Source organism: Papaver somniferum, unplaced genomic scaffold, assembly GCF_003573695.1.
Source record: "Papaver somniferum cultivar HN1 unplaced genomic scaffold, ASM357369v1 unplaced-scaffold_117, whole genome shotgun sequence".
In the NCBI taxonomy this organism is placed as follows: domain Eukaryota; kingdom Viridiplantae; phylum Streptophyta; class Magnoliopsida; order Ranunculales; family Papaveraceae; genus Papaver; species Papaver somniferum.
Window position 1 is genome coordinate 5,893,873 of NW_020620714.1, and position 19,095 is coordinate 5,912,967.

The 19,095-nt window shown below is 39.5% G+C and overlaps 1 protein-coding gene across 1 annotated transcript; it reads left to right on the forward strand.

Moving 5' to 3' along the window:
• Positions 1-14,761: 14,761 nt before the first annotated feature.
• On the forward strand, positions 14,762-16,276 carry LOC113329709. Its single transcript, XM_026576550.1, has 3 exons — positions 14,762-14,906; positions 14,967-15,710; positions 15,900-16,276. The coding sequence occupies exons 1-3, from the start codon at positions 14,762-14,764 to the stop codon at positions 16,274-16,276; spliced, it is 1,266 nt and encodes a 421-aa protein (XP_026432335.1).
• Positions 16,277-19,095: the final 2,819 nt, after the last annotated feature.

Here is a 19,095-nt window from a genome sequence, read left to right on the forward strand (position 1 = left end):
TCGATATGATAGTTTTGTCACTAAAATTGACAAAGGGGGGCATTGTTAGAGCATTGCTCGGTCGAACTCGCATGCGTTGTTATCTCAAGAATATTTGTCAATGTTAGTGATCAAAACTATGAGTCTTGATTTCTAGTCTACTATATCTAACGTCTCGGACTAGGATAAAAAGTGAAGTTTAGCTCAAGAACTCCATGGCAATCAGCATACAAGACGAATGACTACTCAAGGAACTGGTGGATCTTCATCGACTAAAAGGTATGTGGATACTTGAACTTATCTATCACTCAAAAGTCTATTTATCTCCTATGTTGAGACAAAAGTCGTTTTTCTATATAGACTTAGATTATACACATTTGGTATTTCGATCCGAGTTTATCTCGCCTATCTATTTCTCGAAATATGTGTTGGTAAAGCTTTCGCTTTAGCCAAGTTCATCTTTACCTAGTGACGAAAGTCATGTTATGTTTCAATCACTTTGAAAAATTGCTCTGACGAAAAATGGTTTGTGAATAACAACTATATAACGTCCTCTGAGAATGTTTCAATGATTGAAATGAGAGTTTAGACTATATAAATATTTGGAGGATATAAGCATTGTTGTGGAAACACATATATGAATAAGTCCTTATTGCTTGAACCGAAGTTTGCGAACTTTGTTGATCAAGTGAACCGGAGAAGTGCGTGAGCTAGCTAAGTCCGCGAACCCAGTCCGCGAACTGGCAAAGTTCTCAAACCCAATAATTTCTGCTGGAGTTTGTAAACTCCATCCGGGAACTTAAGTCCGCGAGTTCATCCGGGAACTTATGTCTAAAAACGATGTTTAGTGAACTTATCTTTATAAACTAAGGAATGCTATTGCAAACCGTTGCTATGGAGTTCATAAACCGATTCATGTTAATCAAATCGTTTTTGCTTCAATTGTGTCTTGTGTAGTACATGAGATTTCCTTGCAATTGAACAACTCTCCAACTAGTTATGGTGAATAAGAATATGGTTGATATGAAAGTGATCATATGGCTAACCATTTGGTTAACTATTGTTGAACCAACTAACATACAAGTTTGTGTACGGTTACACAAGCCCAGGAACGTGCATTTCATTTGTGTATAACAAGCTATGTTTCGATCTAACGGTTGATAAATATTAGACTGAATCTAATCAGGTTTTCATCTAACGATGAGTATTGAATGCTTTGTTACTAACCTAACATTGATTGCAAACCCTAATTTGAAAGACTATATAAGGGAGAACTCTAGCAACTGGGAAAACTAATCCCCACACATTCTGTGTGATACTAGTTGTGCTACGCTAGAGTCGATTCTCCTTTAATCTTTGGTTTCTTCTTCTAAACCAGGTTAACGACTTAAAGACTTCATTGGGATTATGAAGCCAGACCGATACTACTTTTCTTGTGATCTGATTTTGTTGTTCCTATCGTACGATTACAATTGTAATAATTGGCTTGAGATTTATATCTATGATAGGCAAGATAAGGGAATAAAGTACGTAGCACCCTGCTGGGATCAGAGACGTAGGAGCATAACTGTTCCTTGGATTAGTGTGAGATTGTTTGAGGTTCAACTCCAGTCTAAACCGAAGTTAATTTTGAGTAGGATAGTGTCTGTAGCGGTTTAATACAGTGTGTGTTCAATCTGGACTAGGTCCCGGGGTTTTTCTGCATTTACGGTTTCCTCTTTAACAAAATTTCTGGAATATGTGTTATTTCTTTTCCAAATTATATTTTTTTTATATAGTTGAAATAATACATGTTGTGCGTTGTTCAATCAATTAGAATATCCGACTGTTTGAGGGTGAAAAAGGTTTCTACTGGTTTCGGTAATTTTGGGTGTGTGGGTGAGAAACGAATCTAAACCCTAAACAATGTATTGCACTGGAGTACTTCTGATTCGAGAGATCAATCTGTACAATCCTGGCCTAAACCAAGAAATGTTCGTTCCAGGCTTGTTTCGGTCACAAAGTGAAGGAGAAGGGTTGGTCTTAGGGAGGGAAGCGAAGAAAGTGTTGAGACCAGAATAGTTGATTCTGGAAGTGTGGGTGTTTTGTGACTTGTATCAGAAAGTAGAACTGGTGAGCCGGATGAAAAGCTACCAGGTGATTTCTAGATACTGTGTGTTGCCGACCAAAAACTTGTGCTTTGGTGGAAATCGGTGAGACCTATTTATACAAGTCATAGTGAAACATACCCTGGTTTCGCAGGAAGTGGAAACGATTGAGTGGTGGAAGAAAAAAGTAACGTGCAACTGCCAGACGTTATGTTTCCATGATGAAGAAAGTGAATTTGTGTAACCGCCGGTCATTAATCTTCCATGATGAAGGAAATGAATTGTTTACACCGTTACTTTTCACCACCACTAATTATCCTACTTCATGAAACTTTCTTGCAACGGGCGCATTTCACGCCGCACGCTGTAAACCGCCAGACCAATACCCTGATGAGCATCCCCCAGTTTGTGACATATTTTGATGTCTCGAGTGTTTTCGTGGAAAACATGTAGCACTTTGCTACGTGTGTCAAGTTAAAAATGAGAGGCTTGCCGCAGGTAAATAGCATGTAATGCTAGGCTCGTCTTGGCTAGTCGCCTAAAACTTGTCGCAAGCTCATCAGTTCGGTGGCGAACTTGGATGGCTGAGATTGCATCTCATGAAGAAGGATGGTTGTTGATTATGGCCACATCTTGTTGTATAGCGAAGTGGCGTCAGCCACATGATAATGGCATGCCAGTGGCATGGCGGCATAGAGGCATGCTATTAGTCGCGACATAGTGATATGCCAGTGATGTTGCGGCATGGCCAAAGCTAAAAATTGGCTCCGCAGGGTTTGGCGTCATGGGAGGATTTTGATGAGTGCCAAATATTGTATATATTTATCCCTTTTTTGTTGGCATTTAACTCATCTTTTGTGCAGTAATTCTACATTTTATCCCATATTCTGTATTTTCATTGTTTTCAAGAATAAATATTTTTCTTAATTAATTTTGCATTTTTAGGTAATAAATAAAGTTCGGATGAGTCGCGGAGCGAAAAGAGCAGAAAAGTAGTGAAAAGCCGGGAGAAATTACGCAAGGAAGCCGCGAAGAATGGTGCGCACAACCTCATTTTCTACACACAAAAGCGCCTCCGTTCTCAGCCGTCAGATCAGTTCCCAAAAGCATCCGATGGTCGCTCCTTCATAGAGCATCAAAATCTGAAGTCTCTGCCAAGCACCACAGCGCTGAAATTCCAAGCCTTCAGATTAGATGGTTGTTGAATCCAACGGTCGCTCCCTTGCTGTTCATCAACGTCTGATATCTCCGCCTTACACTACAACACCTAACCCCATCTAGAGCCGTTAACTTCGTTGTATAAAAAAATCCAGCGGTCGCTACAAGCTTCACTTCATCTCACCGTCCGATTGATCTTTCATCTCCCTATCCCACGGCTTATTCTCGCTGAACATCAAAAATCGATGAACTCGCCTCACACCAAAATAACCCTAGGATATATAACCCAAAAAAATGAAGAAACCCTAATATTTTCACTTCTCCTTCTCTTTATTCCTCTCTGCCCGTACCACCTTCTCCACCGAACACCATGTCCTCCACCGTACACCACCACCTTCTCCACCATACGTCACCACTTCCACCAGCTCCAACAACCACCCTACTTCACCCTAGAAACGTACCCATCACCCTAGTTAGCCCATAGCACAAATCCTACCCACTGCTAGGGTTTTGATATGGGAAAACAAGGTAGATGGCTATGATTCATCACATGCGCATGGAGAGAATGAAAGAAGAGCAGCAGAAGACACATGGGTTCGACAAGACCAAACGAGTTAGGTAAAATAGAAAACCTAATTTCATCTTTTTGATTTTTGGGGAATTTGGATGAACCCTAATTTAGGGTATAAATACTGGGGTTTGTAGAACGTGTGAGGGGTGTTCTTGGTTAGCCGAGATACCCCCTAATTGGGTCAATTTCAATTTCAATGTCCTGTTATGTTATGCTTTTTGCAATTCTATTTTTCACTGTTATGTTCATGTTCTTGTTATGTTAATGTTCATGTGATTCATCATGTTTGTTAAGTTCTAATTCACCACTAGGGTGAGAAGTCAACTGAACTTTGTTGGTTAGCCAATTGGGTTAGACCCTGTTGAGCTCAAAACATTTAGGTTAGTAACATTCCAAAGGTTCACTGGCTTGTGATTAGTGGTGCTTTAAACAGACCATTAATGCTAGGAGTTAGTCATAATCTAAGGGATTCACAAAGCCATATTAGTTAGAGACCTAGACCCTAAATGACCTGTGATTGCCTATGCTTTAATCAGATAGACAATGCTAGGGGTTATCCAAGGACTTTAGGTAGTTAACTAACCACATGACAGGGATGTAACCAAGGTGAACTAGCTAGGTGAAGGAGAATTCTCACCCATCTTCAGACACTTCCATCTTCAACTGTTTTGCTTGTTTTCTGTTTTGATTAAATTGTTCTTGAATTTTCTTTGTTTCTTTGCCTCTTGACTTCACTGCCTTTGGCTCACTGCCACTGAATTTTCTTTGGTTCTTTAGTTCACTGCCTGTCACTAGCTCAGCTATCTAGGAAACTTCAATACACCCCAAGTCTCTGTGGAATGATCCCTTGCTTACTTTCTATACTAAAACTTGGCCTTGTATACTTGCAAGAGTTTTTGTGTGTTTTCTAACCACATCAAGTTTTTGGCGCCGCTGCCGGGGACTTGGCGTTGTGTTTTCGAAGCATTCTTATTGGCTGTTCTTAGTTCATCTAGCCTCACCTGCATATTCATCCTTGCATTGCATACTCATTGCATCTTGCTGTCCTGATTGCATATCATATTTGCATATTAGTCATCTTTACATTCTTGCAATCAATCTTGCATTACAATTCTTGTTCACTGCCTTGCTGCTGAGCTGCTATTGCTGAACTTGTGGTGCTGAATTTGTGGTGCTGCTATTGCTGCTGAGCTGCTCCACCTGCTGCTGCTGGTGCTCTTGTGCTGCTGTGGTGCTCCTGCTGGTGCCAGGCCAAGAATCCTGTGAGCTTCTGCACCTGTTGCTGTTGATCTGCTCCTTCTGCAAAGCCCTGAGCTGGTGAGCCTGCTGAAGACCAAGCCCAACAGGACTGTGCTGCTGAGAAAAAAATCACAAGCCAATCAGTAGCAAATCACAAGCCCAACTGGGCCTGCTGAAGTTGCTGCCAAGCTTAACAAGTTGAGCCAAGCCCCACTGGGCCTCAGAAAAGCCAAAGCTTAGGATGATCCAAAGCCCAACTGGGCTTTTGCAACCAAACTGAGCAGCTGGGCTGTGCTTAAGCAAGTAAGCCTAAACCCATTAAGAGAACCCAACCTGTGGGCTTCCATTTTTCATTTGTGGGCTTGTAATAATTTTTTCCATTTTTTTGTTGGGCTTGTAATCTTAATTACTTGTGGGCTTGTTTGTTTAATTGCTTGTGGGTTTGTGATGTTAGACTGATTTGGGCCTGTAGTTTTAAATTAGAAAAACTGAACTTTTGAAAGTCCAACTGGGCCTCCGACCAAACAAGCAACAGTTAGGCTATTTCAAAAGCTACATTGGGCTTCAGTTTGCATACACATTGAGGGCTTAGTTCACCTTCCCTTGGCAACACAATTTCTCCCACCAATGTGGGCTTGCTCCCAACACTAAAACCAAAATTCTTGCTCCCAACACAAAAACCAAAATTTTTCTTTTTCCCATTAAAACCAAATGTCTCCCGCCAAAACCAAATTTTTCCCAACAAAACCAAATTTTTCCAAAAAGTCCAATCCCTTAAAAACCAAATTTTGAGCTTTGAGCCCAATCATGTATAGATCTTTTTCTACAGTTGGGGAATACAACGAATCCCTTAGAGAACTTGCGTATGGACAAACTTCACGTTATGAACCTCCCATAGACCATGATGTCAATAGTCATAGGAATTATTATGGACATTTTCAAAGTCCGAGCCTCAATACATGAACCCTAATGACTATTCACACATGCATCATTCGCCACAACGTGAAAATGAACATTTTGCTAGTGCCTCACTCACACAATCATCTCTTGTGGATCAATTAGAAGCTCGAATCGCAGCTTTAGAAATGCAATCACATGAGGAATCTGTCACATCTAATTTTCTTAGGCAACCTGAAATCTATGCATGTCCCGCATGTGGTAGTTTAGACCACCCTGTTGAGCATTGTCATATTTTGCATAATTTTAGGCCATCAAGAGAAAATCCAATGTATGAAATGCCCATGAATTGTGAGAATGGTAGTCATTGGGACCATAATCAATCCTTTGAGGGTTGCGATCAATATTTTGTAGACCCTAATGACCATGCATACATGTACCATTCACCACAATTTGAACATGAAGAATTTTGTACTCCCATGAATTTAGACTCCACCACAGAAGCTTTAAGACTTAGTGAGCAAAACTTCGATAGATCTACATCACGAATTCAGGCATATTTAGATCAGATTTTGCTTCACCTACAAAAGGAGGAAATTCATGAGGAAATGTATGTTGTCCCTAATGAAGTGTCTAGTCCCATTCATGTAAATGATGTTGAATATGAACCTAATTTAGAGGAACATGAATCGACTAACGACACCACCACTTTTAATGAGGACCAATATGCATGCTACCATGATGATTATGATGATTATGATGATGTTAGAAGAACATGAAAATATTGTGGAACCTGTTGGTTCAAAACATATGGCTTCTCGCCCTCGACCTTCATGAATGTTGTTTTTTCTAATACTCATTGTAATTCATATGATTTTGATATTGACATGGGATTCGTACAATTATTCTGTGAAGATGAACATGACATAGGAATAGTTGAATCTTCTGTAGACACAATATGCATGAAAATATATTTGATGTGTCTGATTCTCTACCTAGGTCACATTGTGATATTTCTCCTGATTTGCCGATGAGAATAAATTTGATGTTGATGATTCTGAGTGTGAACTTGCTAATTTGATTGATGATTGTGAGCATGATGTGACATGTGTAGATGATTTAGGAGATTTTGATTTGATTAATAATGACGCCTATCTCCTACATGAGTCACAATCTGATGGCCTTCCACCCAACCTAGATTTGGTTTGTACCATATTGTAAAACCAATTTTTCTGAGAATGCCTAATCTAGGTTTGGAACTGTGTGCTTCCCAAGTCCTCTTGGACTATTTGTTAATATAATATCTTGAGGAACCACAGTTGGAAAGCATGTTTGCCCGTCCTAGCACAGTTCACTTTGAGCTAGATTTGTGCATGATGAACCCCCAAAACTGCGCGATTTTGTTTTCAAAATTTATCTTCTGTAAAATCCAGGTTTGGGGGTAGCTCATTTGTTTCACAGCTTCACGTGCTTTTCTTTCATGTGTGAAGTGTTGAACCGTCTACACTTTGTCTTTTGGGTTGATCCTCAACTCTTTAGACTTTTGGTGTATGGTGAATTTTTTGTATATAATCCAGTAGATAAATTTTAAAAACCCTTTTGTTCTTTTGTATATTTTTGCTAATCCAATAATCTAAGTTGAAAATGTTGGATTTGCCTTGAATAACGGAGTTCGGTTCTGCTTTCGCCGAATCGGGTATTCTCTCTCCTTTTACTCTACTCAGCATGTCCTTTCCATATGTTGCATTATTTTTTATCTTTTGAAACATTGAGGACAATGTTTAGTTTAGGTTTGGGGGTATAAGGATACCATGATAATATGCTATAATTGAAAACGAACTCCTTCTTCTTTTGAAAAAATGAAAAAATTCAAAAAAAATTAAAAAATAAAAAATTAAAAAAATCATAAAAATGGAGCTCATTTACCTTGAAATGTTGACTCTTGTGCAAATATGTATTTTTTTAGGAGTCTTAGTCTAGATATTTAGGCACCCTGATTCTAGCACAATTCACATAGTGATAAGAAATTTGCACGCGCACGATCTACCAATACATGTATGGCCTCGATCTTCAAGGTGTTTGATAGGAAGTTACGATTGCCAATCACTTTAGAATACTGAACGAAACTTGACTAGCTTGTTCTTTGGTTGGTTGGGATAGAAGGTGGAGGTTACATTAAGAAAGACAACCATCGAATTTAACTGGGTGCATCAAAAAGGGCTACCTCTTGCAAAGTGTCATGTAATTTTTGTTTCCTTTTGTATTGTATCAAAAGTGTTTCTTGAAAAAAAAAAAAAAAAAAAAAAAAAAAAAAAAAAAACGATGTATATATTCAAAAAAAAAAAAAAAAAAAAAAAAAAAAAAAAAAAAAATCAAAAAATAAAAAAAAATCAAGTATTTATCAATTCCATCATCTCTTGTTCCAAAAATAAAAGAGAATAGTCAATGTAAATAAGAGTCATGTAAATAGTCATCTTTTGTTTTTTTGTAATAAGCAAGGAGGGTGTATGCCATTGATGTACAACGCGAGTAATTGTGAAATACCTCCAACTCATTCACAATTCTCGTAAAGTCCGGACAGCTAGCTAGATTTCGACCTCAGTTCTTAGCCTGAGAAACTATCTCTTGGTGATTAGTAGTCATAACTTCAGATCTTTCTTTACACATGTGTAGATACACTTTACACTCTTATCACATGTCCTTATTTGTTATCAGTGCTAGGATTGTGCCTTCGATAGCTAGATTGACATCTCCATTTTGTTGTGAGCTTAACTGTTTTGCACATGTCACGTTTGATGGAATCTGAGCTTATATTTTGTCCTTAGGTTTTGTAGGCACACCTCTGGTAAACCTTCACGAGACTTCAACTCGTCCACTAGGGACACTTAGTGGTTTAAAAGGCTTAGTGCATACGCTAAATGCATTCGAGAGACCAGCGACAGTGGTATAGTTAGGATTTCCTTAGTTTTGTTTTACTTGAGGACAAGTAAAATTCAGGTTTGGGGGTATTTGATGAGTGCCAAATATTGTATATATTTATCCCTTTTTGTTGGCATTTAACTCATCTTTTGTGCATTAATTCTACATTTTATCCCATATTCTGTATTTTCATTGTTTTCAAGAAAAATATTTTTCTTAATTAATTTTGCATTTTTAGGTAATAAATAAAGTTCGGATGAGTCGCGGAGCGAAAAGAGCAGAAAAGTAGTGAAAAGCCGGGAGAAATTACGCAAGGAAGCCGCGAAGAATGGTGCGCACAACCTCATTTTCTACACACAAAAGCGCCTCCGTTCTCAGCCATCAGATCAGTTCTCAAAGCATCCGACGGTCGCTCCTTCATAGAGCATCAAAATCTGAAGTCTCTGCCAAGCACCACAGCGCTGAAATTCCAAGCCTTCAGATTAGATGGTGTTGAATCCAACGGTCGCTCCCTTGCTGTTCATCAACGTCTGATATCTCCGCCTTACACTACAACACCTAACCCCATCTAGAGCCGTTAACTTCGTTGTAAAAAAAATCCAGCGGTCGCTACAAGCTTCACTTCATCTCACCGTCCGATTGATCTTTCATCTCCCTATCCCACGGCTTATTCTCGCTGAACATCAAAAATCGATGAACTCGCCTCACACCAAAATAACCCTAGGATATATAACCCAAAAAAATGAAGAAACCCTAATATTTCACTTCTCCTTCTCTTTCTTCCTCTCTGCCCGTACCACCTTCTCCACCGAACACCATGTCCTCCACCGTACACCACCACCTTCTCCACCATACGTCACCACTTCCACCAGCTCCAACAACCACCCTACTTCACCCTAGAAACGTACCCATCACCCTAGTTAGCCCATAGCACAAATCCTACCCACTGCTAGGGTTTTGATATGGGAAAACAAGGTAGATGGCTATGATTCATCACATGCGCATGGAGAGAATGAAAGAAGAGCAGCAGAAGACACATGGGTTCGACAAGACCAAACGAGTTAGGTAAAATAGAAAACCTAATTTCATCTTTTTGATTTTTGGGGAATTTTGGATGAACCCTAATTTAGGGTATAAATACTGGGGTTTGTAGAACGTGTGAGGGGTGTTCTTGGTTAGCCGAGATACCCCCTAATTGGGTCAATTTCAATTTCAATGTCCTGTTATGTTATGCTTTTTGCAATTCTATTTTTCACTGTTATGTTCATGTTCTTGTTATGTTAATGTTCATGTGATTCATCATGTTTGTTAAGTTCTAATTCACCACTAGGGTGAGAAGTCAACTGAACTTTGTTGGTTAGCCAATTGGGTTAGACCCTGTTGAGCTCAAAACATTTAGGTTAGTAACATTCCAAAGGTTCACTGGCTTGTGATTAGTGGTGCTTTAAACAGACCATTAATGCTAGGAGTTAGTCATAATCTAAGGGATTCACAAAGCCATATTAGTTAGAGACCTAGACCCTAAATGACCTGTGATTGCCTATGCTTTAATCAGATAGACAATGCTAGGGGTTATCCAAGGACTTTAGGTAGTTAACTAACCACATGACAGGGATGTAACCAAGGTGAACTAGCTAGGTGAAGGAGAATTCTCACCCATCTTCAGACACTTCCATCTTCAACTGTTTTGCTTGTTTTCTGTTTTGATTAAATTGTTCTTGAATTTTCTTTGTTTCTTTGCCTCTTGACTTCACTGCCTTTGGCTCACTGCCACTGAATTTTCTTTGGTTCTTTAGTTCACTGCCTGTCACTAGCTCAGCTATCTAGGAAACTTCAATACACCCCAAGTCTCTGTGGAATGATCCCTTGCTTACTTTCTATACTAAAACTTGGCCTTGTATACTTGCAAGAGTTTTTGTGTGTTTTCTAACCACATCAGATTTGGCATGGCCAAACCTTGGCGCTGTGGAAGGATTTGGGCGTGGCTAAGTCTTGGCGCCGTTGGAAGGACTTGGGTGTGGCCAAGTCTTGGCGCCGTTGGAAGGACTTAGGCGTGGCCAAGTCTTGGCTCCATTTGAAGGATTTGACATGGCCAAGTCTTGGCGCCGTGGAAGGATTTGGGCGTGGCTAATTCTTATTCTTGGCGCCGTTGGAAGGACTTGGGCGTGGCCAAGTCTTGGCGCTGTTGGAAGGATTTGGTGTAGCCAAGTCTTGGCGCCATTGGAAGGAATTGGGCGTGGCCAAGTCTTGGCGCCGTTGGAAGAATTCTCCGTAGAAGAATTAGGGCTTGGCGTGGCCAAGGCGTCGTTGAATAATTCTCCGTGGAAGAATTAAGGCTTGGCGTGGCCAAGGTGTCGTGGATGAATTCTTCGTGGAAGAAGTAGGGCTTGGCGTGGCCAAGGCGTCGTGGAGTTGGACCCATATGTGGCATGGCAACGTTGGCCCTGTTTCCACGCCAATCCCGTTGCTCTGGGATCGTTATTTGGCTTTGGTAGCAATTTTCTCAAATTAGGGTTTGTCGAATAGCCTAATTATTGCACGTGGCGTGCGGCTGCGGTATGGCGTACTTTTGTGCAAATGGCGCCATGACTATGCCAAAAGAACCATGGCAAGGCCATAGTGTGGGAACGGCCACAGGAGTAGGAATTGTCGTGTGGTGGTTGTAGTTTAGTGGTAAGAATTCCACGAAGTGGCATGCTTGCGAGGTAGCATGTTGCGAAGTTGGAATGTTGCGAAGTTGCCACGATAGGGTGCGTTTGGCCTTTAATGTATGGTGGAAAGTTTAGAGCAACCTGATTGGCAACAAAAGGGGGCCGGCCAAACATAAGGCGCGACCACACTTCTGGTGAGAGCGTGGCGCATTTAGGGCGACCTGATTGGTCAATGGGAAGTGGGGACGGCAAGCTAGGGCGTGGCCGCACTTCCAGTGCGCTTCGGCGGATTAAATAATTTTGACAAGCAAGGTCTGGTGTATTGCGCGAGGCACAAAACTTTAACTTCTGCAAGTTAGTCAGGACAATTGACTTAATTTTATGTGTCGACACAAAGTTTTTTTAAGTTCGTTACAAGAGAGCAACATGCTTTTCTGATTGAATACCTTATGCAAAGATCTTATTCTTGATACTTAGAGATTCGTGATACTCTGCTGCGAGTGAACACAAATCGTCATGTCGTATCAACATTAAGAGTTCAGCCGGGGAACATAGCATCGAAGGCATTCAGAGGAACTTATATTAAGTGAATATGCGCGAGGCACCGAAATTTACAGAACATCTGGGATTCCCCAGTCTGGATAAATTTCATGTAAGTATATTGAGCGACTCAATAAATTTACCAGTGGAGAGGTTAGCACACGTGGCTATGTTTCCTTGCAGAGTGACGTCACATCAGATGCAAGGTTTTACGATTTTAACCCTAAGCTAAAAACCACCATCAACACCGACCTTTTGGTTGTTGATTTAAATTGATTGACACTAGGATATAGGTATTTGGTACCATCCGAGTTATCTCTCTTTGATAAAGACTCGCAGATTTCTATTTTCTTGAGTATAGATCAAATTGAGAGATTGAGATATAAACTCTTTGATGTACTTTTATCTAGATTGAGTCTGACTGCCTAGTTGATTCTCTAGAAAGTATATTGGAGTTTGTCCATACAGATTGCTAAGCGAAAGATTGGGTGTGGTTGTTAGATCTCCGCTTTTTCATCATCAAAGCAAGAGAACGCAGTATGAGATTACAGTGTAACCTAGTAATAAAAACAATTGTAAATGATTTCCATGAAGGAATCACAGGGAAAATACACAAGCGTATCTTTAAGGAAAGAAAATTATGACGGTAGAAAGCTATCCCCCTTGAAGGATTGGGAAAAGCAGAAGATAACATTCAAAGCAGGGGAGATACCTGAAGAAAATTTCAGGCACAGAGATCCTTTGATAGTTACAGTAACTGCAGCGCGAAAAGAAAGAAATACGGAAGCGAAATTCTCAGATGAATGGGCGATAGATAGAACCTTGGTCGACACGGGAAGTTCGGTAGATATATTATTCTACCACGCGTTCAAAGGAATGGGATATAAGGATGCGGATATGACCTGCTCAACTTATCACATCCATGGTTTTAATAAAACAACAACAAAGCCAAAAGGAGAGATAATCGTGTGAATACTGTTGGGAGAAATTGAAACACAAATGACATTGTGCGTGGTTGATGTGGAATCACCGTATAATATGCTCTTGGGACGACCATGGATACATGAGATAAAAGCCTTAGCATCGACTCTTCATCAATGTATAAGGTTTCCACTACCAAGCGGAATAGGAGAAATCAAAGGAGATACTAAGAGTGCGAAGATATATAACCAGATAGATGCAAGAAACTATGAAGGACGCGCACGAAAGCGAAAAGATCGTCGGAGAAGAGAAAAAGAATTAAAGAAGGAAGAAGAATTCAGAATATACATGATAAGAGCACAAGAAGGAAAGAGAATACCAAGAGAAATTCCAGACAAATAAAGAGAACCGATGCATAAAATAAAAAAGCCAACACCGTTAGGAGAATCAAAAGCGAATTTCGCCGCAATAGTTACGATAAAAGAAATAAATGTTGGAGCACCAGAAGAACTAAAGATATTAAAAATTGGGACCAAGATGGGGAAGGAAGAATAAAAAAGAACTATCAACATTTTACGCGAATATAAAGACATCTTCGCATGGAGCATGGAAAAAATGCCAGGAATAGATCCTTCTATTGCGTGTCATAAGTTGGACATCAACAAGAATGCACGACCATTTAAGTAGAGGATAATAAAGGTAGCAACAATATATCATCCTCAGATAGAAGAAGAGCTACAAAAGATGTTTGAGGCAGGAATTATAAGACCAACAAAATACCCAAAGTGGATAGCGAATATGGTGGTGGTGCCAAAGAAGAATAATGGAATAAGGATTTGCATCGACTTCAATGACTTAAACAGGCATGTCTAAATGACAGGTTTCCATTACCAGATATACCACAGATGGTTGAAGCAGCGTCAGGAAATGACAGGTTATCATTGATGGACGGATATAAAGGTTACAATTAAATTCCTCTGGAGGAAGAATATCAAGAACATACTGCTTTTTTCGCACCTAGAGGATTATATTGCTATATAAAAATGCCTTTCGGTTTGAAGAATGCAGGTGCGACATACCAAAGAATGGTAGAAAAGATATTTGCAAAATGGATACATACAATATTAGAAGTATACGTGGATGACATGTTGGTGAAAAGTAAAAAAGTCGAAGATAATGTTGACAGTTTGAGAGAAATCTTTGAAAAGATGCGGAAGTTCAACATCAAGATAAATCCTGAGAAGTGAGTTTTCGGTGTTGCATCAGGAAAATTCTTAGGATACATTGTATCAAAAGAAGGAATAGGAGCCGACCCAGAAAAGGTACAAGCGGTTCGAGACAAACCAACACCTGCGACAGTGAAATATGTACAAAAATTGAATGGACTCCTAGCTTCATTGGGGAGATTCATTTTGCGTTTATCAGATAAGTGGAAACACTTCTTCGACATCAAAAAGAAGGGGACCAAATTCAAGTGGACAGACGAATGTGACAAAGAACTGCAAAATATAAAGAACCACTTAATGAATTTATCTATTATGTAGAAAGCGGAACCATGAGAAGAATTACTGATATATTTGGCATCAACACCGCACGCATTAAGTGTTGTACTGCTACGTTTGGACCAAGGAGTGGAAAATCCGATATACTACATAAGAAAAATGTACAATGCTGTAGAGAAAAACTATTCAAAAATTTAAAAGCTAATCCTAGCACTAGTTTATGCAACACAAAAGCTTCGTATCTATTTTCAATACCATAATATTAAGGTATTAACAAGAGTTCCAATTGAGTCAGTAATGAAAAATTCAAAAATATCAGGAAGGATCGAAAGATGGAACGCACAAGTAGGGCAATTTGAGATCAAGTATGAAATATTATCTTCACCAAAATCGCAAGTTATCGCAGACTTCTTGGCAGAGTTTCCATTAGAAGAAGATGAAGGTGTGGAAGAAATGATGGATGTAGATGAATAGCATGGGAACCCTAAATACTTGTTGACAGATCATAGTAGATGGGAGATACTGGTAGATGGATCATCGAATGGAGAAGGCAATGGAAGTCGAATAGTTTTTATCTCACCAGAGGGAGCGAGAATTACATATTCATTCAGGTTGGAGTTCGCGCCCACCAATAATGAAACCGAATATGAAGAGGTTGTACACGCATTGCAGTTGGCAATTGAGATGAAGTTAGAAGATGTGCGGATAAATAGTGATCCACAATTGGTTATTCACCAAATAGAAGGGACATATAACACCGATGAACCATCCCTACAGAAATACAAGAAACTTGTTGCGGAGCTATCAACACAAATTCCAAAAATAAGTTGGAGACACATATCAAGGAAAGAAAATAGGTTAGCATATGCATTTTCTTTTATTCCATCTATGATGGTAGATCCAACCACAAGGTATATAAAGATACAGACACTCTTTTCACCCTCTATCAAGAAGGAAGAAAAAGAAGATGTAGATGTAATGATAGTAGAAAATGAAGAAGAAGAGAAAGTGAACAAAGACGCATACTGGAGAACCAAACTCCATTTATATTTGGAAAAGGGAGAAGTTCCAAGAAATAGATTAGAGTCACACAAGTTAAAGAGTCGAGCGACAAACTACGAACTAAAAGATGGTGTATTATATCGAAGATCATTCTATGGACCCTCGATTAGATGTTTAACGCGAAAAGAGGGGATGGAAATTTTGAAGGCATTACACTACGAGGATGCTGGGAACCATAGTGGAGGCAGATATTTTGCATACACAACAAATATACAAGGATATTACTGGCCCTACATGCATGAAGATACGAAAGAAGTGTCAAGGAGATGCGAAGAATGTTAACGTCATGGAAAGAAAATACATGCACCAGGAGCGGCGCTGAGCTCATCAACAAGTGTGTGGTCATTTGAAAAATGGGTCTTATACATTGTAGGACCCTTCATACCAGGAACAGGGCAGAAGAGATATTTAATAGTAGGAACAGATTATTTTACAAAGTGGGCAGAGGTGAAAGCGGTGCAACATATTCGAGATAAATATATATTCACATTCATCTTTGAGAATATAATTTATAGGTTCGGAATCCCCGCACAGCTAGTTTCCGATAATGGAAAACAGTTTGAAGGAGAAAACATAAAAATGCTACTTAATGCATTCAAAATACAAAGCGGAAAATCCAGTCATTTGTATCCCCAGAGTAATGGACAAGAAGAGGCAACAAATAAGAAAATCGCAGATACAGTGAAGAAGAAGTTGGAAGGACACAACATAGGGTGGTGCGAACAAGTGCATAATGCGGTATGGGAATAAAGAACAACCAGAAGAGAAGCTACAGGAATGTCACCCTTTTGCTTGACATATGGAGTTGAGACGGTGTTACCAACTGAAGTTATCATTCCTACAACTAAGAAACAAGCATCGGAAAAGAATTTAAGCGCGGATTTGATCCTAACAAAACTTGATGATTTAGAAGAAAGTAGAGAAATTTATTTACAACATATGGAAAATTATCAACAAAGGATAGCTCGAGAATATAACAAGCGCGTTAAAGTAAGAGACTTTCATCCAGGATATCTAGTGTTGCAAGAAATACTGCCCTATCAGAAACAAATGGATGGAAAGCTGGAAAAAGGATGGGATGGACCATACATAATAAAGAGAATAGTTGGGAATGAAGCGTATGAGTTGATGGACCCCGAAGGGAAGAGTACTGGTCGCAAGATTGAACATCCATGGAACGTATTATATTTAAAGAAGTACTACCCATAAATCATGTGGTAATGGTCGTACACATACCGCAAGCAATCCGATGTAATTGAGAATAAAGTGTGCGAAGTGGAAGATGCGAATTTATAAAGATTCAACAAAGATATATTATTCAAATGTATGAATGAAGTTGAAGAATTCGCTCTTTTAAACATAATTCTCAAAAAGGCAAAAATAACACCTTATAATAAGATGTTAATAGAAGGCACCAGAAGTAAATACTCCAATTAGGGAGGCTAGGTATCCAATTGCGGCGTGCACCCTAGTTCGCATACAGCAAGAGGAAATAATAAGACCTAATGCGCGTCGTAATTGGGAAAACCTAATTAGCATGGATCAAGCGAAAGCTACATCGACCCTGGAGCTTGAGCCATGGAGATTTGGGGTGAAATAAAAGCCCATCCAGGAGAGGCACCTATATCGAAAGATTAAGGTGATAAGGTCTCTCCTAAGGAGTGCAGAAACTCGATCAAGGCGCCGGGGTACACGGTTGAGTCAAGAGTGCCTGGTGCGTACCTGTCCGCTCTTGACAAGTTTTGACTATGATGCACTCGGTCCGAAGAAAATCCACTTAGGGTGCGGTCTTGTAACCATAAGCCATATCGGCGGAGGGATAAGAGGCCTCGAAAACAACTAGTTGTTGCATCACTGGATGGGAAGATCCCACCCTAACCCGGTAGGGGTAAGCCTCCTTGAAGGGTCAATCCGGGGGAATATAAGGACGGCACCCTCCATTAGGGAGCTGAATTGTGTCAAAAGACGCAAATATCATGAGGCTTTTTACTCATGGGAGTATTAAGGCTTGTCGTATTTGTGCGACAATACCTGCAGAGGCAATAATACAAGAAGATGATAACCCGAGATCAGTGGGTCATTACACGAAAGTATAAAGACCGCTTGCGATGCGTCACACATAAGCAATACACTAGGCAAAATAAGACCTTTAATTTGGAAGGCAAAATAAGACCTCATGAGAATATTAAATTTTGCACTAACATTATTTTGCAAGACAAATTAAAAAATAAATAAGGCGCACAAAATTACTCATTTCTTGCAAGGAATATAATAAGAGGCAAGTATGGGAATTAACATAAAAAAATATTATCTTCCTTATCAAGAAATGAACGATAAAAACGGGAGTATGTTTCGAGCACACCAAAATACATTTGCAAAGACATAAAAGAAAAAGCTAAGCATTATAGGAAGGCACATATTGATCAACCACAGAAGCTTCAGCGTTGATCTCACTGTTAGGATCTTTGGAAAAACCTTCACCAGATCCATCCTTTTCAAGTTGATCTTCTTGAAGGGGAACTTCAAGATCTTCCTCCTCATCGCTTACATTCCCATAATCACTGTAAAAATCAGGAAACTGCTCGTCATCGCTTATATCAAGAGGTGGAACAGTCACTAAAGGAAGTGATTTATCAAGGAGAATTTTGTTCACAAGAGTTTGAGCCTTAATATGAGAATCACGAGCGACAGCCTTCTCAGCGTTTCTTGTACCAACCTCCATGAAGTTTTGGAGGAAAGAGAATCTCCTCTCTGATCGATCACGAGAAGAAATAAGTGTAGTGGAGAATTTCACACGTTCTTTACGAGTCTTTGCCAGATCGGATCTCAACTGAGAAATGGTAGATTGATGCAGCTTCTCAGATTCTGCAAGAGAAATACAAAATTATGACTAGAGCGAAGTTTTCGAAAGAGATATTTAAATAATAATCAAAAAAGGGAAGTAAATTGAGGCAGTCAGCTCCATGTGACTACCTTCCCATTGCGAGATGAGATATTGAGCTAACGCAAAACCACTGTTCTTCATATTTCCCATAGACTTATCAAAATCATCACCAACCAAACCTTTAAGGCAGGACCGAATTTTGTTTTCATCCTAAGAGAGAGAAGTATTCTCTTTCATAAGGGAATCATGAGACTCTTTTAATTGGGCATGCTGTTCTTGATGATAGTTCATCTTCACGGTCAAATTTATATTACTTTGAATGATCTTTTCATTTTGAGCGGTTAATGTCTTTTTTGATTCATCAAGCTTATTCCTTAACGTACGAAGAGATTGCTCTTGGTTATCACAAATTTTCTAGAGAACAAGATATTGATGAGAAAACATCGCTTCTTTTTTTAAGAAGGACCGCTTCTCAATGGATAAACCTTGATTCTCATCTGACAAAGCTAGATGTCTTAAATCAGCACTACATAACAATTTAGATAGATGGGAAATCTGGGAACCCAATGTCTCACACTGTTGAGTTAAATGGGTATTCTCATTTGTTAGATTTTCAATATGGTCAAGCGAATACGAATGTTCGTTATGTAACTGATTTATTTGGGTCTGCAACTTCACATTTTCA